Source organism: Somniosus microcephalus, chromosome 11 (genome assembly GCF_052327205.1).
Source record: "Somniosus microcephalus isolate GS21.2 chromosome 11, FLI_Smic_1.0, whole genome shotgun sequence".
Lineage (NCBI taxonomy): Eukaryota > Metazoa > Chordata > Chondrichthyes > Squaliformes > Somniosidae > Somniosus > Somniosus microcephalus.
In genome coordinates, this window is record NC_140997.1 from 192,784,416 (window position 1) to 192,811,030 (window position 26,615).

The 26,615-nt window shown below is 40.1% G+C and overlaps 1 protein-coding gene across 5 annotated transcripts in view; it reads right to left on the reverse strand.

The window, feature by feature from the left end:
• LOC147111074 (filamin-B-like) overlaps positions 1 to 26,615 on the reverse strand; it is a 185,621-nt gene that overhangs the window by 27,662 nt on the left and 131,344 nt on the right. For 2 of the 5 annotated variants that reach the window (XM_086001571.1, XM_086001569.1), the window contains 14 exons: positions 26,161 to 26,350; positions 25,337 to 25,584; positions 21,810 to 21,899; positions 19,033 to 19,135; positions 17,909 to 18,049; positions 17,173 to 17,301; positions 16,136 to 16,309; positions 15,008 to 15,169; positions 14,258 to 14,461; positions 13,502 to 13,654; positions 11,526 to 11,648; positions 7,100 to 7,366; positions 5,674 to 5,811; positions 3,440 to 3,555 (listed from right to left, as the gene is read on the reverse strand). In XM_086001571.1, the coding sequence (XP_085857697.1) occupies positions 3,440 to 3,555; positions 5,674 to 5,811; positions 7,100 to 7,366; positions 11,526 to 11,648; positions 13,502 to 13,654; positions 14,258 to 14,461; positions 15,008 to 15,169; positions 16,136 to 16,309; positions 17,173 to 17,301; positions 17,909 to 18,049; positions 19,033 to 19,135; positions 21,810 to 21,899; positions 25,337 to 25,584; positions 26,161 to 26,350 (2,238 nt within the window). Of the gene's footprint in view, positions 1 to 3,439; positions 3,556 to 5,673; positions 5,812 to 7,099; positions 7,367 to 9,837; positions 10,099 to 11,525; positions 11,649 to 13,501; positions 13,655 to 14,257; positions 14,462 to 15,007; positions 15,170 to 16,135; positions 16,310 to 17,172; positions 17,302 to 17,908; positions 18,050 to 19,032; positions 19,136 to 21,809; positions 21,900 to 25,336; positions 25,585 to 26,160; positions 26,351 to 26,615 lie in introns of those variants that run through there. The other 3 variants (XM_086001570.1, XM_086001568.1, XM_086001572.1) reach the window with 2 other exon arrangements.

The following is a 26,615-nucleotide window of genomic DNA, read 5'->3' on the forward strand; positions in this document are numbered from 1 at the left end:
AGCATGTTCAGTTTTAGCCACCAATATCAACTACAGAACATTAACACGAAGGTTGGACTCTTGAACCTCTTCAACCTTTAGCTTGTGATTAATATGCATCTTGAAGGTATGCTGTTAAAAACCTTTAAATGAGACACAAGAAAAACATCCTAAATTTGAAAGTGGCAGATGGTGAAGCCCTTCTTACACATGCATCAAAGGTCACATGTACATATGGTCCCCATTTTTCATTATTACTGTACAACATGCTACAGAGCTTCGCAACCAGAATTCTCAATAGCTTGATCCAAATCAGAGTTGGGACATGCCGCCCCATTGAGAGATAAAAGGCAAGAACACACACTATGGAGGAAGAATCAACTCAGGTCACCTGTTGGACAAGTTGAAGAAATGTAGGGTTGAGATGATTAGCTGCTTCTCAGCTAGCAAATGGTGTTCAAAAAGGGGGAAATACAGTAAAGTAAGCAATCTAGAGGCAGGGGCATTTTCTACAATTGCGATTTAAAATACAGCCCAAGTTACTGATCTAACAGATTAAGCTGATCAAATATGAAATTCCAAAATACCGAGGCAAGGTAAAGTTTAATCTTTCTACAAAATGCCTCATTTATGGAACTTTGTACTCCATGTTATTCAAATGTCATGACAGAGGAGAGATGTTGGTTTTTAAACCAAATTTGTTTACACTAATCTGGTCATAGAATGATTTCTCAAAGCATTGCTTCCTTTAAATCTGTCCTCATGGGACAATAATATTTACAATCTAACAATTCATGTCTTGCAAACTAATTCTCAATCTGGCATGTGAAATTTCTTCAAAATTGGTAAATTAAGCTCAAATTTTATCAGACCACAAGGACAGAGTCTCATTACCCTATTTGGTCATCTGACTTTGAAAAACACTCTGTCCAAATATGAAATCTTCATCCTTGCAATCTGTTGTAATGCAGTTTCAGAGCCATCTTCAATTTATTAGCTCATAGAAACAGAGAAGATAGGAGCAGGAGTAGGCCATTCGGCCCCTCGAGCCTGCTCCGCCATTCAATGCGATCATGGCTGATCATCCAAACTCAGTACCCTGTCCCTGCCTTCTCCCCATATCCCTTGAACCCTTTAGCCTTAAGAAATATATCTAACTCCTTCTTGAATATATTTAATGAACTGGCCTCCACCGCCCTCTGTGGCAGAGAATTCCACAGGTTCACCACTCTCTGGGTGAAGAAATTCCTCCTCATTTCAGTCGTAAATGGCTTACCCCTTATCCTTAGACTATGACCCCTGGTTCTGGACTCCCCAGCCATCATAAACATCCTTCCTGCATCTAGTCTGTCCAGGCCTGACAGAATTTTATAAGTTTCGATGAGATCCCCTCTCAATCTTCTAAACTCCAGTGAGTATAAGCCCAATCGACACAATCTCTCCTCGTACGTCATTCCTGCCATCCCAGGTATCAGCCTGGTGAATCTTCGCTGCACTCCTTCCATGGCAAGAACGTCCTTCCTCAGGTAAGGCGACCAAAACTGCACACAATACTCAAGGTGCAGTCTCACCAAGGCCCTGTACAACTGTAGCAAGACATCCTTGTTCTTGTACTCGAACCCTCTTGCTACAAAGGCCAACATACCATTTGCCTTCTTAACCACCTGCTGCACCTGCATGCTTACCTTCAGCAACTGGTGCACAGTAACACCCAGGTCTCTTTGCACTTCCCCTTCTCCCAATCTATTGCCATTCAAATAATAATCTGCCTTCCTGTTTTTGCCACCAAAGTGGATAACCTCACATTTATCCACATTATAGTGCATTCGCCATGTTTCTGCCCAATCTGTCCAAATCGTACTGGAGTTTCACGACATCCTCCTCACAGCTTACCCTCCCACCCAGCTTTGTGTCGTCTGCAAGTTTGGAGATATTACATCCAATTCCCTCGTCCAGATCATTAATATATATTGTGAACAGCTGGGGTCCTAGGACCGATCCTTGCGGTACCCCACTAGTCACTGCCTGCCACTCGGAAAAACGACCCGTTTATTCCAACTCTGCTTTCTGTCCGCCAACCAGTTCTCTATCCAAGTCAATACTTTGCCCCCAATCCCATGTGCCTTAATTTTGCATGCTAATCTCTTATGCGGGACCTTATCGAAAGCCTTCTGAAAGTCCAAATACACCACATCCACTGGTTCTCCCTTATCTATTTTACCAGTTACATCCTCAAAAAATTCCAGTAGATTAGTCAAGCATGATTTACCTTTTGTAAATCCATGTTGACTTTGTCCGGTCTTGTCACTGCTTACCAAGTGCTCTGCTATTACATCTTTTATAATAGATTCTAGCATTTTCCCCACTACCGATGTCAGGCTTACCGGTCTATAATTCCCCGCTTTTTCTCGACCACCTTTTTTGAATAGTGGGGTAACATTAGCTACCCTCCAATCCATGGGTACTGTTCCAGAGTCTATCGAGTTCTGGAAGATGACCAGCAATGCATCTACTATTTCCAGGGCCACTTCCTTAAGTACCCTGGGATGTAGATTATCAGGTCCTGGGATTTATCAGCCTTTAGTCCCATCAATTTCCCGAACACCATTTCCCTACAAATACTGATTTCTTTCAGTTCCACCCTTTCATCAGGCCCCATGTTCCCCAGCATCTCTGGGAGGTTATTTGTGTCCTCCTTTGTGAAGACAGAACCAAAGTATGAATTTAGTTGGTCTGCCATTTCTTTGTTTCCCATTATAAATTCCCCTGATTCTGACTGTAAGGGACCTATGCTTGACTTCACCAATCTTTTTCTCTTCACATATCTATAAAAGCTTTTATAGTCAGTTTTTATGTTCCCTGCTAGCTTACTCTCATTCTATTTTCCCTTAATTAATTAATCCCTTTGTCCTCCTTTGTTGAATCTTAAACTGCTCCCAATCCTCAGGATTATTGCTTTTTCTGGCCAATTTATTATTTTGCTCAGTGACCAAGAGAGGAGCTCAATTTCACAAAGAAAAAGCCTATAGTCACCATCACCACCATCTCTTTTGAAGGGCACCCGTTAGAGGGACTGCACTTGAACTAGAGGCCTTTGCAGGCTTTACATCATACTGACACTGCAGCGAGAGTGTAAATGCAACCTCGAGTCAGGGTTCAACCATGTCCTGAGGAGGTAGTTTTATCTTGGATGGACTTTAGTCAAAGGCACATAACACATACTTCGATGAAGGCAAGAAGCTGCTGCAACACATTCAAATATGAAAGTGAGTAATCAATTCCTTGCATTCACTCATTTCTGTATTCTCTTCTCTCCCCCGTTTCTACATTTAAGTGTCACATAAAACTGATAACTGCTTTCTGGGCAAGATACACAACCATTTTGATTGAGACCCTCTGTGACCTCTGAATGTGCAGTAGGGGGACCTAGCCAGCAAGTAGATATTTTCTCATGTCTCACCTGAAGACTAGTAACAGTAAGTCTGCTCGCATCCTCGGACGAAGCCACGATGGGAACAACAAAGGGACTGCCAGGGATGTACTCATCGTTGAACTTGATCGACACATCGTAATCACCTGCAACAACACATACATTTACATCATTTCACTGCTCATTTATAAAGAATTGTACCATCTACTAAAAAGCCCAAATGTGAGGTGTGCAACAAATCATACTTATTGCTTAAGAGCAATTAACATTGTTGGTGCTTGCTAGGATACATGTACAGAACACCAATTTGTATTTTATCAACATATAATGATTTTCACACTAAGTTACCAAAAGGTACTAGACTTTTTTTAAAATTAGGAATGGTACAATTCCTTTATTGGACAATTTAACTGAAGAAACATCAGTCCTGGTACAGGTAATCTAAACCATATAATACAATATAATCGCCACACAGGCATGTCAAATGTTACTCGAGAGTGACCATCACCATCATCTCTAAATGGAGCATACATGAAGCAGAGTCTTAAAAAGAGCTCCATATATTTAAAACCACTTGCAATCAGGCACATTGATCATGTAGTCATTCAACTTTTCTATTGCTAATGGCTCTCATTTTATTCCAACAAAATCTCAACAATTGCTACCAGTTCTCAGTTTATGGCATATTGTCACAAACAAAGGCAGAGATACTCAAATTCCCCCAATCATGCATTCATACAGCACCTATGTAGAGAGATCAGGAGCACAAGAAAACAAAATGGACACCAAGCCAAAGGAAGAGATATTAAGAGCGACCAAAGGTTTGGTCAAAAAAGTGGGTTTTAAGTAGGGTCATAAGGAAAATGGGGAAGAGAAGGAGATGCAGAGGGGATTAGGAAAGGGATTTAAAAGTATGGGGCAAAAAGAGAGGACACAACAAACCAGAATCAGAGCAAGAGGTGGGGGCAGAATAGATGCAAGTCAGCACGTGTGTGGGCTCCCTCTGTCTTGATATTGGAAGTGCTGTACCTACCACAAATAGCGCCATCAGATTCACTCCCCACAGTACCTACCACAAATAGCGTCATCAGATTCACTCCCCACACAGATCGACGTTTAAATACAGCACAATCAGCTGGAAGTTCTGAGATGTAAAGGAAACAACTGGAGATTGCCAGGTTGAGTGGAGAATTACGTACACAACCTTTACTGACGTGCCAAAACAGTAAAGCACCAGTGTTGCACTATTTACACCACACCTAAAAAGTGGTATAATCTTTAGTCAGTTGCAGAAAGTTGTGTTTTATGGTTATTGCTGTTAACGAGCAGTACTAAAAGGCTGGAAGTGTGGAAATATATCCAAGTCACACTACTTTATTGGCAGATGTGTTTTGATGTTAGACATCCCAAACTGGATGTTTTTCTCTCCATGTTTAAATAGGCGTTTTGTAAACCCAGTCAATACATAAATCACAACACTCTTGGCCAACTGAAGGTGGTACAGAAATCAATGTGAAGAGGGGCTCCACAGTTTTGATATCTTGGGAAAGGAGTTAGATTGGACACAGGAGTCTAGATTTCAACACAAGGATGCAAGGTGGAGGCAGTTTGCAGGAATGTATTTTCAGCTTTTAAGAAAGGGGGCAGGGGGAGAAAGTTGAGCACTGACTATAGGAGGATCAATAGGGAAAAAAGGTTGCGATGCAGTGAGACATGTCAGAGACTTCAGGCTGAAGAGGAAGATGCTAGAAGAGTCTCCCCATCCACCTGTGCCCCTAAAAAAACACATTTTTAAATCTTGGATAGACTTTAGCTTTTAAGAGTTGTTGAGAGAAGGGATTTAGCATGAAAATGGAATCTAGCTTTTTAAAAGCAGGTTAAGCAATGGGGTCCCAGCTGAGGCCAGATGAAGGAGGACAATAGCTGGAGTCAAAACTATGAAGTGCCAGGTCTTAGACTAGACTCAAACGAATGGTCTTTGAAAAACTAAGACAGATTTTCAATGCCCTATAGAGAGACATGGAGGAGACAGTGGTAGTGATTCAGCCACTGTACTAAAGAGGAATGGAGTTGGAGCACTGAGGGCCTCCAATCTGAAGTTAAATGTACTGGAGTCAAAGAGTGGATAAAGTTGGATGAGTAACAGTGACATGGGTATCTGTTCAGCATGCTCCTATTCAAATCATGCAAGATGGTTATGAAACTAGAGGAAAGTGTCTTTTGTATTACCAGCAGCATGTCTGCCAGGCTTGCTATGCACTCACCAGGCTCTTGTGCAATGTATGACACACCACATGATCCATCCTTCCGGTCTTCAAATGTAATCTCTGCCCTGCTGGGCCCTTCCACAGCAATGGAAAGGCCACCCGCACCAGCTTCCCGTGTCCAGATACTGAATTCAGCTAGGAGCAAAAATCTTAATTACGATGAATACTTAACTATCAGTAATGGCCGTCAATATCAATTTTATATTTAAACATTTACTTTCCATTTTTGACAACTTCAATCTCTTAGCTCTCATTGTAAACTTTCCAAAGTACAGAAGTTATGTCTTCATTTAAATCCTTGAGAAATACTTTGGATGCATTAGTATTTTCTAAACTTGATAGAGTTCTTAGTTCAAAGCAGCAAACAATTCACTCATTTATACTACCCCATGGAACCTTGTGCCTGGTGGACCCAAGACAACACAAAATAATTTAGCAGTGGAAGTTTTTAAATCTAAATAAAGAGACAGGCATTAAATTACAACTCCAGGCATGTAGCAAGGAAAGTTGCAAACTCTCCCATTATTCCAGAAATTAGCCCAGGGCTATTTTAGATCCCAGGCGTCATCTAAATACTACCACCAACTTCCCACCATGGCAGGGAAGGCCTAAACTCTCCTTGTGGAGGACACTTCCATTCCTCCTGGCCCCTCAGGGTGGTCCTGGACCCAGCTCCTCTTCTCACTGCCTTCACCTAGTAGGATAGCCACCGTCTTCCTGCTCAGGTAACCAGTTAAAATTGCAGTTGGGTCCCAATAATATCAGGAGCCAATGTGCACATATAAAGAAGGACCCCACAGACTTTGGGTAGGTGTCCTTGCTGCAGGCTTAGGAGAGCAAGTTAAAATTTGGAGTGGTAGGTACCTGGCAGCTTTGATGGGTAAGTAACCTGGGTGATTTTAACTGGTGACCCATCCTGTTTGTGACCAAGGTTTTTTTTTTGGGGGGGGGGGGGGGGGGGGGGGGGGGGTCAAAATCACCCCCAAAGGTTTTGATCTCCAGTAAACACAACTATAGTTGCTGTACCAATTCAACCAACCTTGTATGCTAGTTAATGCATGTGCACACTACTCCATATCCAAAGAGATGGTGGATCTGCAGATTTGTTGTTTAATTTAAACAAAGTTACTTAAGGGGTGGGGGGAAAATCAGGGCTGGAAAGATAATTTAGTGTTCTAATAAATCTAGACAAAAAACACTGTTGGACAAGGATCAAAATTCCCAACTAGTACAGCAGCAAGTCTGCTAGGAAGAGCGTAAATTTACTGTACCCCATATTCAAATACTGTTCCACATGGATGCCTATAGCACTGACACCATCCACATGTACACTGTAAAACTAATCAAGACAATAACCAGCCCCCCACCGCCCCAGAAAAGGTAAAACCCATAGCTTAAAAGAAATACAATATTGATAACTTACCTGGGACTCCTACTTCTGCTCGCTCAAGACCAGGGCCGCCAGCTCGCACTTTGAGAGCTCCTCCTTCGCCAAGTGGTCCCACGGTGAATTGGAATGGACTGCCTGGTACATGGCGGTTGCGATACTTTACACTAACTGTATGCACACCCATCTCATGTGGCACAAATCTGACACAGTAGGTGTGGTTGTCACTTTCAGTGATCTCAGCATCGTCAATCTTCCCAGAGGGACTGGTCACTTGAGCAGACATGTCATGTACATCAATTTCTATAGAGGAATAGCTCTCGTTAAGTTCAAAAGATATTCTGTACTCAGCCACCAAAGTAACTGAAGTCAGATAAATAAAAAGTGCAGCTAAGGAGCCAAATTTACTTTGAACCAAAAAAGTTGCCCAATATCAGTGTAGAATTTCAGATTTACCAGTATATAATTGTACATTAAGCAGCATAGGTCTGGCTTGGCATCGGACCACTATAGGTATCAGTTACGAGGGTGGGTGAATGCTTCTCAGCTATTCCTTGTGGCAGCTCAGGTTTCAAAGCACAAGTGCTTAACCGGAGTTTCAGATAACTGAAGAGACCGGCTACATTTGTAACTAAACCCTGAACCATTAGCCAAGGTGAAGCAAGCTTGGATCAAAGCTTTCATGTGGTTATTTGCTATAACACCATAATATTCAGGTTATAGAAAGAACAGATTAAATAAAATTGGCGGAAAATTTAAATACGGCACCAAAAAAGGAGACAACATCTTCAAATTAGAACTACACACTAAATGGATGGTAAATTAAAGTAACCTACAATAGAAGACCAGGTTGGTAGACTGAAATTCTACATTTGAACCATGTGTGCATTTATCTGAACTGATGTGTGGGATGTAGGACTAAACCCTACACATCCATACAAATCAAGAAGCCATAATAGTCAGATATTTTCTTTCCAATTCTACTACTTGACTCCATGCAGTCTAGGCTTGGCTGTTCCAGGTTTACCCATGAGTGGAGGGATTTTTCAAGCTGAGTGGACTGATCATCTTTCCGCCCTCTCCAAGATAAGATGCCAAGCTTCTGTAGAGCATTGTTGAATAGCCTTCAAGTACTGACCAAAGTGACCAGCCTTGGAGGCAAAAACCTCTTGCCCCCTCCAATATTCCATGATCCCACCCAAAATTGATTGGTATTTGTGGGGAAAATGGACAAGTGAGGCCCAACACCACCTCACTACCCTGACTGGGTTTTGCCTCCTTCTGCACCCACATGCAAATTGTGGCAAGTTTGGGGGAAGAAGTTGAGGAAAGAGGACCCAGTTCTGGGCAGATTTTCCACCTTTCAACCAGTTACCACAGCTTGCTGAGGAAGGAGGGTGAGCCTCAAGGCTATGCAGTAACAGCCTTTAGTGTTGCCTTGGAGGTAGGGGGCCTTTTGCATTCTTAACTTCCCCCATAATGTCCCCAATGTCTTAGCTGTTGATGGCCCATGTCTCCACCAAGCCATACAGCAGGTCTTCTAAAGGGGCACTGCTCGCCTTTGAAAGGTCTCTGAATCTTCTGCCCTTCCCACTGTAGCACAATTGGAGTTCCCTCCTTTGTGCTAGCAGGCTCCCTCTTGATGCTAGGAAAATGGGTTGGAGCTAAAGCCAAGATGGAAGGGTGAGCGAAAGTCCCACCCAGCTGGAATTCTGTCCCAAAGGAGAATTTAACCCTGCCAAATCCCATGAAGTCAATTTCTTGATTGAGGGGGTAATATGAATTCCTCCTACTTAAGGTAACAAAGTTGTTTTAAAAATAGAAGTTTAATGAGATGCAAATCTAGAGGAAATCATTTTTTCTGTCCTTCCATGCAGTGTCAGGATTAGGTAGAGCAAACCAAGGTTTATGTTGTATAAAGTAGGCAATCCAAGTTAAAAATAGTAAAAAGGAAAATTAGATTCAGGAATGGGGGGGGGGGGGGGGGGGGAGAAATGTACCTGACAAGAGTGCATGAATTCTAATTTACTTCAATATTTTCAGTTTAGAAGTTTCTTTAAAAAAGGTGAAATTTAATCTCATTAATTCTGACAGAAACTCTCGGCTGGATTTAGATGGGACAAGTAAACATTGCCAAAGCAAAATTTTAGATTTTTCTGATAGCATGCAAGTAGCTTTAAAATCAGTCCACTGAACAAAACCCAGACAGTTCAAAGCTAGCACAAATTCAGAATAACACCTCAGCACAATCAAAGCAGTAGATCATTTTAGTTTGACTCGAAGGTGACAAGTATTTTCTACAGCATTTAACTTGAAATTTTATATTACAAATAATTATTTGCTTATTTATCAGAGGGATTTTCTAATTATTTCGCCAAGTCTCATATGCCAAGTTCCCCCCCCCACCTTGGTATACTCCACTCCTACCAGTTATTGTAATATTACATGGTACAATCCAAAACCACTCAAAATATGAAAGAATACTTCTAGCATCTGACACCAGAGGAGGCAGAATGCAAATAGCAACTTTAGTGCAGGGCAAAGTTAGACACCCTGTTCCATTTCCAACTGGCACACCAAATTTCATGCTTAAACTACAATGAGCAAATGTGCAACACACTATGATCCAGTTGACTATTTTAGGTGCAAGTAGGAAGGTCCTAAACAATTTAGGAAACATGCTTAAAATTGCACAAGGGAAGTAAATTCTTACTCGTGCAACTACCATTGACAAAAGCATGCTGGGTAATTTAAAATGAGCACATTCTGCCGACCTCAGAATCCACATGCCCAGTGCTGAAACGCACCCTCCGGCCTTAATGGCCTTGCACTGAACAATTTGTACTCCTCCTGGCCGAAGAGGCCAAACAGGGATGGGAAAGGACGACTTGGAACACTAGCAGGGTCCGTGGATTTTTCAAACTGAATCTGGCGAATCTCCATAGGTTCAGCACGCAAGAAAGTGCAACTTGTCTGAAAATCTGAACGTGTGCAACAGAGGTGCTCCCGAGCCACCGTTAGTTGGAACCAAGTCACTGAGAGGAATAGGAAAGAAAAGGAAAAAGAGACAGGAAACAGTTGTATTCTAGAAGAAAAATTGGAGGTAGACATCTGCATTTCAGTTTTCTACATTTTCATGCATTTACTTTGAGTCATAGCGTTATACAGCACAGAAAGAGGCCCTTCGGCCCATCATGTCTGCGCCGGCCATCAAGCCGTGTCTATTCTAATCCCATTTTCCAGCACTTGGTCCGTAGCCTTGTATGCTATGCCGTTTAAGCAACTTCACTAGTCTACACCTTAGCGACAGACATTAAAATCAACATTACAGCCACTTTAACCAGTCAGGACTTCATCGGATTTTAATCTAGATAATTTGACTTCAGTCCAGAATAGGGTAAATGGCATGGCGCTGATAAAAGTTAATTTACACTGCCCACATGCAATACTATGAATGAGGGGGTGGTGAAGTTGTGCATCATTTTGCACACTAGTCCCACAAACATTTCAAGACAGTATCACATGAATGCAATAATGGTCAACATTACATTGTTCATTATGAATAACTACTTAGTGATTTAAATTATGGACACAAAAATGAAATTACCAAATAGTCTACAAAAGCAGTGGTGTCAGCAGCAACTTTGGAAGTTTCCATTACAGATCTATTTGTTCCTCCATTTCTCCTTCCCCCCCCCCCCCTTATAAATATATGGGATTTATCTAGAGCACACAGACAAGTTAGTGATAATACGAAGAGATCTTTACAGCTTACAAGTTATGCAGATTTGACAAGATTTGCAAATTTGACTAAATTAGTGATAATTGACAATGAATCCACCCCATCCATTTTCAAACAGCAATGCTACTGCTGAAATGGTTAATAAGTTACATAAACTTTTGTAATCACACTAAGTGTTTTTAAATAAAAAACTGAAATGACAAATTGTTTTCCAAGAAATCAGTGGAAAGGAAAAGCCTGGACAGTATTCAGAACCACAAAAAAAGCTACCACAGCACATTCCTCAAAACTGTAAACACGAGCTAATTCTTAACATCATTTGTGCCCTTTAGAGAGAAATCAATGAGCTGCATTCAGAAATAAATGCAACTTCTGATTAATTCATTTAACCCATTAACCACAAGCTGGATTGAGTTATTAGAATTAGCGTTGGAGGATTAGAATACCACTGCATTGCACTTTTAAAGTTTTTCTTTGTGCAATGATTCAACTGCACGGATTGGACAAGATGATTTTCCATCAGTCTCGCTGTATTCATAGTTCAGCCGGCATTTAAAATGATGAAAGCGATGAAAAACAGCCAACTCCTAGTTAAGATTTTCATTAGTTGTGACATTTTTAAATGCTTAGCTGACTCAATTACATAACTTCGCTGTAGTCCAAATACCTTCACTAATAGAACAAATTCCAATAAACCTTGAGTTCCTTTTCCAGTCTTACCAGGGATCTTCAAGTTCAGATCACAGATGCTTCCAACTGTTGCTTCAGATGCAGCCCGTCGTCTGCGAGTGATGCTCTCTCTTACTCGACCTTCACCAGTTACCTTCACTGTGAATGGACTCCCTGCAAATGAGTGTCAAGTTAGCAAGAGACACAAGACCCTCCTTTACATTTGGCTCTAATTTCACATTGCTCATATATGCACCTTTGTTTTGGTGAACTCTTGTAAATTGCAATGCAATTTTTTTTTAATCACTTGTTTCCACCAAAATGTGAAAAAAATACATTTGTACAATATGCATTCAAACTTCATACTGCCATTCAGAGTAATCTCCCAGGGGACAATCAAGCAGATACTAAATTGGTGCAGTCTCCAATTCAAATATAAGGTTACAAGAGAAAACTACAAAGTATTGAGACTTATGTATACTTTGCCTTAATCACTTGAAAGTTGAAATATTTCTTGAAAGTTTATATCTATATAGACAAGATTCCCCAGTTTTTAAAAAATTAATTCATGGGATGTGGGCGTCACTAGCATTTATTGCCCATCCCCAATTGCCTTCGAGGTGGTGGTGGTGGCGAGCTGCCTTCTTGAACCACTGCAGTCCTTCAGGTGAAGGTACTCCGTGTTGTTAGGGAGAGAGTTGCAGGATTTTTGACCCAGTGACATTGAAGGAATGGTGATATATTTCCAAGTTAGGATGGTGTGCGACTTGGAAGGGAACTTGCAGGTGGTGATGTTCCCACACACCAGCTGTCTTGCCCTTCTAGGTGGTAGAGGTCACTGGTTTGAGGTGCTGTTGAAGCCTTGGCGAGCTGCTGTAGTGCATCTTGTAGATGGTACACACTGCAGCCAGTGCACCAGTGATTGAGGGAGTGAATGTTTAAGGTGGTGGATGGGGTGACAATCAAGCAGGCTGCTTTGTCTTGGACGGTGGCGAGCTTCTTGAGTGCTGTTGGAGATACACTCATCCAGGCAAATGGAGAGTATTCCATCACACTCCTGACTTGTGCCTTGTAGATGGTGGAAAGGCTTTGGGGAGTCCAGAGGTGAGTCACTCACTGCAGAATACCCAGCCTCTGACCTGCTCTTGTAGCCAGTATTTATGTGGCTGGTCCAGTTAAGTTTCTGGTCAATGGTGACCCCCAGGATACTGATGTTGGGGGATTCAGGTGGGGAGAAATATTGCCTCAAAGATACCTAACCAATAGGAAGTCAAGTAGAAAATTTGAGAATGCATCACCTACTACTCAATTAGTGCACTGTGTAGACCTATTTAACACATCCAAGACTGTATCCACTGTTACGTCAAATGCCATATGGTTGAACCCAATACATCATGCCAAGAGTTTTACCAGATACTTAGGAACTTTGATACTCAGATCGCCTCATTTTACTACTTTTTTTTTTTTTTTTTTAATAAATAAAAACATACAATTCTTGTAACCAATTGACAGACTAATTTTCTTCATGCAAAAAAATGCACCACCTCTGAATTATTGCTACTACAGGAAACTCTGGTATCCGGCATGGACGGGACCGACGTGGTGCCGGTTCAGCAACAATTCCGGATAACCGAACGCTATAGTAAAAGATACGGACCTTAGAGCTCCATATAAAGCAACAAACCCTGTAGCAACAGCTTCAGAACAACGTCCACAAGTTGCAAGCATCTCTAGCTTAGCAACAGCTGCAGCCAAACCCTTGCCTTCCTCCATTTGTTGCTGTGCAAGTAATAAAAGTTATCTGAAACCAACTCCTGAATTTTGCCAGTTAACCGACATTTCCAGTTATTTAGGGGCCGGTTAATTGAAAGTTTCCTGTAAATGCATGCTTATAAACCCAAGTTACAGCATTACATTTTCAAAACAAAAAAAAAAGCTACACATCCCATTTTGCCTACAAGTGGCTGTCAATACCAGTGCTTTTCTAACAAATAAAAAACGTATTTTGTATCTCACACACGCCATACCTGGTACATGCTCCTCAGCAAACTTGATGTAAATAATGTAGGTGCCGGGTTCAGTTGGACAGTACAAAACTTTGCAGGTACCTTCCTCAGTCTCTTCTGTGTTAATGTCCACTTTACTTGGACCTTCAATAGACAGTGCAAGACCACCATAACCTGAAACAAAAATGCAGCCATTAATTACTTTTAAGGGCAATTATATGCAGATTTGGTTTTTGTTTTGAATATTCAAAATGCACATTTTACTAAATGTTGCAGTCAATGGAATCACTGCAACACAAAAATATTTTGGCATGAGACCACCCATGGTCCATCTAGCCTACCCTCCCATTAGTTTCTGCATAAAATCTTTTATATTATTGAACTTTAAAAAATGTGGAAACTTTGTGCTAAAAAAGTTTAAAGCGACATTTATTGCACCAGTCACTTATTACATGGTATGTACACCAGCTCTCAAGACAACTAATCTCTTCCATGCAACAAAAACCATTTTTAAAGGATCTGTCTGCACCATGTCAATAGAGACAAAAGGCCATTTGTAGGGTGACAAATGGAAGAGTGGGATTAGACAGGTTGGTGGCTCAAGTGGAAAAAAAACTCTGCCACAGCCTTGCAGATCTCAATGGCCTGTTTCTATATTGTATTATTCCATGTTTTTATGACTTGTATCACCAACATTGTTATATAGAGAATTATTAATGTAACAAAGCCATTTTTCTGTGTTCCAAAGAGGCAAGCCTTCCCAAATCATTATCTTACCTGCATCTCTTGTGTCCACAATGAAGTCAGACATTTCAAATGTATGACCTGCCTTCAAACCTTGCCCAGAGACCTTAACTCGGCTTGCATCTCCAATTTCAGACTGGCCAACCATAATGGCAATTGGACTATTTGCCACATGCCTACTGTTCTTCTTTATGCTGACAAGATGTTCACCAACTTCCCGTGGTATGAAGGAGATTCCTGGTCAAAGAATAGTCAACACTTAAAATGTAATAACCCAAAAAATCCCTCCCCATCTCTCCCACACTACAAGCCCCCACTCCCTTCCCCAAATGGTTCCTGACTCAGACATGGTGTCTCATTTCCCTTCCTCCACCACCACCCAATCCCACCGGCCCCACTATTAGCCATACCTTCACCCACCTATGCCCTACAGTCTGGAATTTGCTTTAATATACAGATTGCCATCTCCTCCTAGAAGGCCCTCCTTAAAATCTGCCTCTGTCACCTCTCCCAATAGCTCCTTCTTTGGCTCAGAGTAAAAAAGGTGCTATACATATGCAAGTAGTTGTTTTAAATATATGCAATATTTGATAGTTGTGCTCAATGGAGAATTGGGACTTCTATTATGGATGAAGCAAAAGCACTCAAGGTTTTATATTCAGAATTTACTGATCTAATTTAAAGCAAAACTGAAATGGTTAAGTTACGCATGTATTCTTAAATTTTTGATTGCTTCAACAGTGTCGAGGCACAGAATTTAACTTTAGAACTCTGGGCACCTACCAATGTGGTTGTTTGGCAGTCTCTTCAGCAAGCATGGCTCATCTTGGCCAGATGGCGATTTAATGCTGGCAGTTAGTAGGCTAAGGTCACTTTCATTGATGTCCAGGGAGATGTCAGCAGCTGAGCCAACCTTAACTTGCGACTTTCGTCTGCTGCCATCATCTGAAAAGTCAAGTGATTAGTTAAATTTCTTCAGTGGTGCTAAATAAGGTGGCACTGAAGCATTTGGTGCCTCTAGTTTACAAACATCTTGTGCTTCCTACATCCATCCCCCCCCCCTCCACACACACACGTTAGCCATCAACTCACATTATCCATCAACTCTTTCAAAATAATTAATCATAAAAGTTACTATTTTCTAATAGGTTCAGTAGTTCCCTCCTTTCCCACATTCCTTACATGAGAATTTGAAGCTCATTTTTGCTTTCCAAAATACTTAGATTTATAGCTTAACTTTCTTAGAAAGAATTGTTCTACAACCACTTCCCATTTCTGGAGTTTTCCACATAAGTTTATTGCAGACTTGGTTTATTTCTAGAACTAGTTCAACTTAGTTAGAACTTGCACTTGAGGTACTACAGTGAGAATGTAACAACTTCAGCTTTGCATTTCAACCTTTGATACGATTGTGCCAGGAGAAGGAGGAAGAGACTTGGAAACGGACGTCAATTCCTAGGAGTTGTAGGTAATGGAGCCCAAACCTCTACATTATCCCCATACAATAATTCCTGTTCATAGCCAATACCTTCAACAGGATTGTCTTCGATTTGCAAGTAGCTATGGTAGTCAAGTCAGAAATCATTATTCCAACTGCTTACTTGTGGTAAATTCCATGAGCTACAATCTTAGCGTTTTGAACAGTATCTCAAATTTCCCATACTCTAGAATAATCTTGTTGCAGCTGTACAGTCGAGTCAAGATCCATAGGTTTTCCCAACAAAGCCACATTTTACATTAAGTCAATCTAGTACACAATTTGAGTATGTTACAACTAGAAATGGTTGAGCACTTCAGCAAATTGTAGAATAATGCCATTTCATAAATGTTAATTAGAAACTGTATGTAGGTTTACCCCATTGAAATTCTCTCTCCTGCTCATAATTCTTTTGCACATAACATTTCTATTACCTGTAACTTTGGCAGTGAAAGGGCTTCCAGGGATATGTTTTTCATTGTATTTGACAAGGATACTGTAATCGCCTGGCAGGGTTGGCAGGTACGAGACTGTACAGGTACCATCCTTATTATCTATACAGCTGATTTCTGCCTTAGAAGGCCCCTCAATGGCCAAGTCCAGACCACCTACGTGGGAGGGAAAAAAGACCCAAATTTCTCAGTATTACAGAACCAGTAACATACCGCTTATTTAGAATACATAACAGGCTGTTTCTTGTACAAGAAACACCAGGATTAATGTACATTAATCCTGGTGAAGGATGTTAATCTACTTTAGCGCCTGCACTGCATGTTCTTCACAGAAATCACAGAAACCCCACAGTGCAGATAGAGGCCATTTCGGCCCATTGAGCCTGCACCGACACATATCCCACCCGATCCCCGTAACCCCTACACCAACACATGTCCCACCCTATCCCCATGTATTTAATCCCCCCAACACTAAGGGTCAATTTATCATAGCCAATCAACCTAACCGCACTTCTTCTGGGAACAAACATTACAGTTGAGTAACACTACTTAATCTCCCAATATGGATTTACTATACAGGACACAGAACAGTATAGATACAGATGCAAATCAAGTGGTAGTTTATCTCCAAATTGGTGCCAGCATGAAACTAGGAGCTGGGTTTACTTTAGAATACAGTTGATTTGAAGCACAACATTGGTGGCCTTACATTGTCAGTTGTATTTGGTCAGACGTGATTGCAAATGCAAACATTATAGAAAACTGTACAACATCTTATCTCAAGAAAGTTCTGTATTAGCAATCCAAGCACAAGCAAATGACAACTAGACAAAACACTCCACCACACTGCTCAAAATTACAATTACAAGGCAGTTGAACACAATTTGGCAAACATTTCGTCGACCATGCTAATGGTTCAGACCCATTAGTGGTTTCATAGCCAACTTTATCAGCATTCACATTTATTCTAGAACTTTCGGTAAAACTTAACTACAAAGAGCCAAGTGTTTGACGCTTACCTTCTCCAGCATCTTCAGTAACAATTGTGAAAGTAGCCAGTTTGTGGACGACACCATAGACAAGGCCTGGGCCGTATGCCGACACATGCCCACTGCCTCCATAGTTCACAAAGAACTGAAGTGGACTCTCTGAAAGCAATCAAATTCAATGACAAAAGTATCTGAATATTGGCAATGAGTAAAATTAAATCATTGGCCCTTTGTTCAGCATGCTCGGAAGGTGGCATCACTGGAAGACGTTGAAGGAGCAAACATTTACAGTTGAGCTATAGTACGGTTAAATGCTGTGTATTTGACAATTGTTTAACAGTATTAAACTGCTTAGAGATTCTGTCCACTGCTATGCCATTCCATTCAGTTTAAATGCATTTAGCTTAATCGTTAACTGGCCAGTTTTAAATGCAGTATTTTTGCTTACAGTAGTTATGGCACTGATGTCAAAAAGCCCATCACACCATTTATCACTTAGCTACAATATAAAACCCTCTACACAGCCTCTCCTTCCACAGCCTCCTTCCTTATTTAAGGATTGATTAGACAATTAAGATCAGAGGCCGCTACACCCAAAGTCACAACGGAGATTAGTTTTATTTTGAACTGTCATTTAAAAATTTAACTTTAATCCTGCACATATGTCCAACAGTAATAACCACAAGATTTCTTCTGTGGTTGAGATGTGAACTATTATATGCGTGGAAACAGATGTTCTACTAAGCAGGCTTAGAAACAATAATACCTGGAATATGACTGCCATTGTATTTGATGTGCATCTCATGCAGTCCAGCCTCGGTTGGAGCATATTTGACAGTTACTGTACCATCCTTATTATCGATGATTTCTGGCTTAGCAGTTTTGTTTGAAGGCATGAAAACTTCACCTGTAGTAATTATGTAAAACTAGTTAAATGCAAGGTTACTACCAATCACACACAGCAAAATTCAAGGTCAGAAGCTAGTGGACTTTGCCATGTTGCAGCCACATCTATAACAATGCAATCATAGGTCCCCTTTTCAGTACTACTAAAATGCTGAGTGTACAGTATCTATAGATATTTAAAGCTGTGGTGCTACACCTACAATCTTAACACTTGGCCAAAAATGCAGGACCAAGCATTGGGCAATAGCTATCAGTAAAAGAAGCTGCCAAAATAGATCACTTATTCCTTACTTCAGACTATTTTCAAAGTTCTCAATTTTATGGTAACTAAACTTCACCAAAACTTTCAAAAGGTTTGGTCATTTCAAATTTGCACTCATTACAGGAATAAGGCTGGCTGCAGGCATATGGTTTTCATATCAACTACAGTGGATAGGGCATTGCAGATCCAATAAAATGCAATTGGAAGATCAGTTACCTTGTTGTTGAAGCTAAATTACAGGAGCCAGTCCTGCACAACACAATTCTTCTGCAAATTGGATTTCTGCATTACTTAAGAGCTTAGCAGGCCTAGAAACCTATACCTAGCAGATCTAAAACAGGGACAAGTAGCAAACTGAAAGTCACTCAAGACAGTGCCTGAAGGAATAATATCAAGGAATGGATCTCAACTATCAACAGGTCTTAAAATGTAAAATCTAGTTTTATTTGAATTTATTGTAGAAATATTGCTGGCATCCTCAAAGAGAAATAATTTAGATTTGCTTCTTGTGCAACCATTGTTGTAGTTTAATTTATTGTAAAGGGGTGAGAAAATCAACACAGTTGATCCAGATCATCTCAGCCACAACAGTATCAATGTGCACTTACAACAGTCCAAGAAATAAAGCACTCTCACTTCAAAATAGAGTCTTGAACACATTTTTGCAATAAACATTTCAACCATGGTAGAGACCCTATTCAGCATTATATAGCAAATCTTACCTGTGATCTCTCCGGTCCGGAGTGCAAAAGGGATGACAATATCAAAAGGTCTCAAGCCTATGCCATCCATTCCATCAACTGGTGTGTATGCCCCATCATAAACCTTGGGGAACAGGATGAAAAAAAAATCATTTCAAAACCATGTTGCCAAATCATCAAAGTGGCTCACAAAAATTGTGACCAAGAAAAACTTGCTACGCAGTTTTATGTAATCTTGGAAAAAAAATTGCCTTTGTTTCAGTTTGCGGAAAAGAATGTGCATCTTACGTGGATGGTAATTGACGAGAAATTCAGCAAGCTGAAATACTCATGGGATACAGAATCAGGTTGCATTACTTTTGATTTTTCAAGTGCCAGGTAGCCACACTGAAAAGAACTGCACCTTTCATTAGCATTTTAAACAAGTGGTTATTTAATTCAAACTTATTATAAATAAAAGCAGCAGAACTATCAGGGGGGGGGGGATTACAAAAAAAATTGCCGGCAAGGAGCCAGACTTCAGTGACTGATCAAGCACTGCTGCGGACCGCTGGCACATCCAACCTGGTGGTAGTACAAATTGTGTATCACGGGTTAAGTGTGTAATTCTAAAGTTTAACCAAATTGATCAATTCCCAGGAATCAATGTCAGGCATTCATAGTGTCAGCTGAACTCTCAGCAGCCGTTTGAATTGCAGTCACCAAATCTGAAGCACCGAGAGCCAGCAAATGGCCTCCAAACATTCGTATGTATGAGCAGGGCTGCCTCCACTGCTCCACAGACTCTGCTCCAACAGGATTAAGTTAGCTGCAACAAGAGTATTTTTTTAAAAACATTAATTACCAGCTATTAACAGACAATATTGATCTCAACTATGGTGTGCAACACAAATACAAGGAGAAAAATTAACATGAGCTCAAGAGGCCAATCCAGTTAGAAAAAGGTTCCCGTTGACTTCTGCCTGGAAAGAACAGTAAAGCAGCAAAGAGAGATAGAAAGTAGAGGATCAAAGTGCAACCTCAATTAACATCATGATGCCTATTTATCCTGCTAAGTTGGGGCATGCAAGTTTGAGGGATTTTGTTAAACTGCATTGTAATAATTTGGCTTAACATATTAAAAGCAGTTCAGTTTTGCATTCTCAAGAATGGCAAGCTAAAAGCCAAATCAAATTACACTTAAATTTTTAAGATTCTAAATTTGATGCAATGTATGTAAGCTACACTTAAGGAAACAAATATGGATGGCTTCCACTTCAAATACCCCCGTTACAGGCACCAATTTCCAAATAAGTCTCTATAGGAAGGTATAAACCTTTTGAGATAAAAGTCAAGGTGGAATATTCAAAATATTGGAGTGGAGTGTAACAGTTGAAATAATACAAATAACATTTCAGATTTATATTTTATCCACGACAAGACTGAGCAGTTAGAGAGCTTCTGCAATAATTTCAAATCGGGTAGAGCAAATGTAGCTTGCAGGTTTAATTTTAGATAAACCTGAAAAAAGGTTTCTTTTACAGCCAATTAATATAGTTCAACTATTCTACTTGTTTACGGGCCCATTTCAGAAATAGTTAAGCAACTGTTTCACTGACAGATTTAAAGATATTTAATACTGTTTTTATTAATATCAATAGGGTTCTTTGTTTAAACCATCCAGGAGTGGAGTGGAGATTATGCAGAGGTCATGCTATTAAAAAAATAGAAAATTGTTCTTTGGTACATTTATACCAATTCAATAAATCAGTACCCATAATTACAACATATAATTTCCACAAGATACCCAAATCACAACACCGGATGGAATATTTCACATTGCACATTTAATTTAGTGCTCAGTTTAAAACATCTGATCACAATTATTAATTTTCCATTCTACAGTCCTAGGATTCCAGCATTAAAAATAACTAGCGTTGGGGAAAAGAAGGCTGGCAAACCACTCCCCCCACTTTCATTTACACACCCTTCAAGAAGCCCCGTCTCCCATCTATTTTAGCTGCTAATCGTGAGTGACCATGCTGACATGTTACCTCGTTCTTTGGGTATATTCATTTCCTAACATCGTCATCACAGTCAGTTAAATTTGCTGAATGTTATATTTTAGTTATACTTGACAAAAAATTGCTACCTATTGATTCAATTCACACAAGTATCAGGAATTCTCTGACCCACTTCATCCCACTCAATTCATACTTCAGGTGACAAATGTGCAAGAGCTGCAAAGAGGGAAAATTGCAATTTGAAACAGTCCCACTACTTAAACTGCCCATGTTTAAATTCGGCCAAAAGGCTCAAACTATTTTCCATTAATCAAGTTGCCGTCTACAGCGTGTTAGCGATCAGTGTATTCCGGCGAGTAACAAGCATTTAACTAATAGTTCGCACCTCATTAAAAGGTAATTTCTTTGTGTACGTAATGACCTCCAAGTGATGTGGGGTTACAGCTTTAATAACGCTACCCCCTTTAAACTGTCCAACACATAACGGGCAAATCATGTTAGCACCAACCCGCCTGTTAGCGGTAGGGACCTGTACTTGTAATGGGTAAATAAAGTCTCTCAGGCACCCTTAAAGTCCCCGTTAAATAGAATAGGCTGCAAACATGGCATTCACCTGTTTAAAATATAGAGAGATTGTTTTATCATCCATCAGCTAATAATTCACAGTAGCTAAAAATTGGATAGAAAAAGAGAAGAAATCAAGCAGTCCAGATGGCAGATCCCAGCAAGCTGTGAACACTAGATTTGGAAGAAAACAGGAGAGGAATAGAAAGTTCAATATATTAAAATCTGTACCCAGGTTTGGAAGCCAGGGGGACATGCATTTAGAGATTGCTGCTGCTGTTGTACCAGCTGCTGTGGCACTACTGGAACTTCATCTGTGGCCTGGTGAATGGTAAATAGCAAGTTAGTTTTTTCAAAGCAGTTCTGAACTATTTCAGGTAAACAATATTCAACCAGCGGTTTAGTCTGGAAGCTCAATCATCAAGTCACAAATTCTTCTCTTTTCTTCACTGGAGATAATAATGCATTTAATTTGTTTACCAAATAATTTCACCTGGTTTTTATCAAAAATGCCTCAGCACCTAAATCCAAAGGCCAACCATGATCTAGACTATTAAATTGATACAGCACACCCTTCCTACAAGCATCACATTTTCCAAACATTCCCCCCATGGTTATAAAACACCACATCCTCCAACTCATTGAATATGCCATGGGAGGTCTGTATATATAAAAAAACTGTACAAACTACTACATGCAGTCAGTTTTTGTGTCAGTATTTGCCACAATCAATCAACTAGCACTATGTCATTGTAAGCTCTGGTCATGGTAGAAGAAATTTCTGAAACCTTGCCCCCAACTTGCATATTTACAACACCTTGGGTTCAGCAACTGCTTGAGAAATTACAGCCAAATTACTAGACTTAAAACCAGATTAAGCCACCTATAGGATTTAGGTTTTAGATACAGAAGCACGCATTATTTGAAAATAAATTTAAGCTCCATGGAATGGAGTAGAAAAGCAATTTCCATTAAAGATGGAAGAACCCCAACTGTTCATAGTTTTAAGTGCCCATTGAGAGAATAAAATTAGGATCACTAAGTAGGGTAGGATGAAGTAAAAAAAAAAAAACACCCCTCCCCAGGTCATGGTGTGAAAACAGCCTGCAAGAGTGGTCAGAGACACTGAACTCAAAAAAAGCACAGATTAATTGGTAAAAATAATAGAATAGCAGACCAACAGCAGTAAAAATTTAAATACAAGCTAGATAAGGTACAGGGTAAATATATTCCAATCTGAAGTGTAAGAAGGCACAGCAAAGGCTGGGGTTCCATGGATACTTGGCGGTTAGAGCAAAAATGGGAGACTGTCCAAGATTGATCAGTGATAGTTAGACATGCCAAGGAATGTGAAAAAAGATTTATGACCAACAGAGAAATAGTAAAGGTTTTTATATTAGCCAAAAACTAGCTTAAGATGCTGAAACCACTTGGAAATAAGGGAGGCAATCTTGCAATTCAGAGTCAAAGAATGGCACGGAATATTTTGCTTCAGTTTTTAAAGAGGAATTTGAAATGGAGACTGTTGGAGAAACTATATTTAAGTTACTGGAATAAGGGGAGAAGTGTCAAAACCCAGGTCGTATTCATCCAAGAACACCGAAAGGTGGAACGTTGAAGGGTTGGAACAGAGATGTGGAGGTACTGACTAATTTTCCAAAAATCTTAACCCCTCTTATGAAACAAACAGGTGCCTTAACGGCAGGACACATGGGAGCAAGGTGGATGGGGGTGGGGCGTGGAGAAAGAATAGAACTCAACTTGAGTTTTTCCCCCAGTGGCCCCTGGATGTACACGTTGTGCAAAAACGGAGATTTCAAAAGATTAACAAACAGTGGGCCTGAATTGGTGATCAAATGCCTCTAATCATCAAAATTTTTTTTTTTTTTTTTTTTTTTTTTTAAAACCACATTTACCTGGCAGTCCAGGAGATACGGAGGCTTGCGCTCCTGAGCCTCTCCCGGTAGAAATGCATAAGAAGCCCATGTATCCCAGGCGTGCATGTGGCTCGTAAGCACCCCTGGGATCACGTGGGCCAGCCCAACCAATGTAAACGGAATTCCCATTCATACTTGACAGTTTTGTACATACGGAACTGTCAAAAGTATGACTGGAAGTGACTTAAACACATGAACATATGAAATAATTTTTTCTAAATTACATAAAAATTAAAATGGCATTTAAATATTTACAGAAAACTTAAAAATTAAATTTAACAGGGCTAAAAATAACTTACTTTATTGGACAGTGTTTTTAATGTACAGGAAACTTTCGTTTATCCGGAGGTTAAATGTCCGGAAAGCTCTATCTACTGGCAAAATTCAGGAGTCGGTTCAGATAATTTTTTTTCTTTTCGTTGCTTCTTTTCTCCAGTCCTGGCTCTGCAAGAATCTCTGTAGCTAAGCAACAGCTTCAGCTAGACGCTTGCAAGCTGCGCTGACTGTTGAAGCTAAGCAACAGGGTTTGTTGCTTCACACGGAGCTCTGAATGTTTTAAACATTAGCGCTGGTTTCTACAGCAGTTTTGATCTAACGGCACCAGCTCGGTGCCAGATAGCAGACAGTTTCCTGTACAAGTGAGGGATAAAATCTTATTTTTCTATTATTTAAAACTTATGCTGGTATAAAAGTAGGCCTTATGTCTGCTTTTACCAGGTGTAAGAATTCCACGGCCTGACAGATCGCAAGTGCCGGGTTTCAACGCATGTGCTTTGCATGTCTAAAACCGGCACTTGCACGACCCCTACAGGCACATGTGCACCTCATGCACCCGTTTGTGGGGGGGGGGGGGGGGGGTCGCAAAATATGGCCCAGTATTACAAAACATGTTGCGTTCAACAAAATAAAACTTATTGCTAAATTCAACACAGCAACACAAGAAAGTGTCCAGTAAACATGCATTATAAACTATCCTTCAGTTATGTAGTTTTCAATTTGGACTCAATTGACAAACAAGTTTGGGATGGAGCACTTCAAATCAATGCCGAAGTACAATTTTCAAATAAATTTGTTCTGTATATTCAAAAACTAGGAATTGGAGTGTACCTCTCATTAGGTCAAACACACAAAACTCCCATGTTCAGTATTCACAGTAAGCAAGAGGACACATCATTTTACAAGATCAGGTGAGGAATACACTTACAGGACAAGAGCATTATACAATCTTAAACATAAGTATTTTGTTTTAAGATTCTGCAATATTGAATTGAATATTTGAGTCAGTAACAGATCCAAACACTAGATTGTTGGGCAGGCTAGTTGTCAAGTTGGAAGACCATGAAACCGGTTTGTTTTGAGAAAGGGGGCTGAAATGTTAAGTAGGCTTCCATCAGTAAGTGTTGAGAGCAGGAGGTCAAAAAAAAGTGTACACTAATTATAAGAATCATTGCAGGAATGTTTTAAACTTCAAAACATTCCTGCATTTACATCTAGCTTGTAGCTGTGCAAGATTTAAGTTGATTTTAAATTACTTGGTCTGCTGCCGCTTGTGAAAGTTAGGAGTCAATGTGTTAAGATCAAAAAGGTAACAAAGAAACTTCTGTAGAGCAGAATAAATCTGCAGATAATAAATTAGACTACAAATAAATTGGGACAAAAGTGACAGAAGTGTGAAAAGGGCTCGATCTCTCTCAAATTGAGATTTGCCCCTCAAATTCAGTAATTATAATTTTGGACAAATGCTCCAAACAGTATAGATGTTTCATTACAATGATCCATCTCCCACAATAAAAGAGAACGAACAAATAGGATGAGGCTCACCACTACATGGAATGGACTGTTTGCAACATCTACTCCTCCAAAGCGAACATAAACAACATAGGTTCCTTTTTCAGGTGCTGTATAGAAGATGTTATATGTTCCATCAGCATTTTCAATAACATCTGCCTCCACTTCGGTCCCATCAGGGGTACAAATTGTGCAGGTGACTTTGCCCTTGCCTGCAGCTTTCGCATCTACCTTCATCCCCAGTTCTTCTCCCAGTTGAACAGTGGGTCCAAGACCAGAACCTTAAAAAATAAGTGGAAAGTTAAAGCATTTCTAGGCAAATAACAGTTCATACTTTAATTTACTGCTATTAAATAAAATCTAGTCAGAGGTCACAAGAGTTTTAAAAATGAAATTAAGCACTAAATTCCTTTATTTGCATCATTTGAATTTTTCAGCACAGTAAACTTGGGCAGCATCAGGAGTAGACTATTGACAATCCAGTATTTCTTCATTGCAGCAGGAGTGTCAGGGAATGCTGGAATCTCAATCCAGCAGTGCACTGATCAGAAAGAAACATGCTTTTTTTCCCTCCTAGTTCTACTCCAATGTTGCTAGCGTCTCACATTGAAGTGAATTGCCACTATTTAGTTAATTCATCATATGCAATGAAGGCTTAACCAAATCTCCAGTAACCAACATTTCTGCCACCATTAATTGGGCACCAGATCCAGCTAGTCACCCCTTACTGCAAGAATCAACATTTTCCTCCTAGAAATACAGATGGCATTCCCTCAAACCACAAGGCAATTGTTAGCCCATTTTAATTTTTATAAAATGCTTTTCATCGAGTGTCTGACCACAAGTCCATCAGTTACCTGACATTGTACACTTGCTGGCGTCACCAGTAGCTGCAGCACGGATTCTGTACGGAGATGCTGGGATCTCATCACCACCATATTTGATTACGATGGTGTAACGTCCAGTCTTATCCGGTATATAGGAAACTTTGTAGGTGCCATCGTTATTGTTGTGGATATTGGCTCTCTTTGGCTTCCCTTCTTGATCCTGCAGACAAATGTGTTTTTATTGAGAAAGTACTAAACCTCCATCAAGTTGAAGTAACATTAGAGGTGAAATGTTGAAATACTTCACACTTTAAAAGCAGCCACAGAAGTGATATCTTCTAAAGTGTGAAATGTTTCCACATCTGAGCTACCATGTTGAATTTTACCAGCTCAGTTATACATTTCATCCCAAAAAGGGACAAGTTAAATGTGCATCCTGTATACAATTATTTTTAACCAACAGCTTAATCCTAGGAGAAATGACT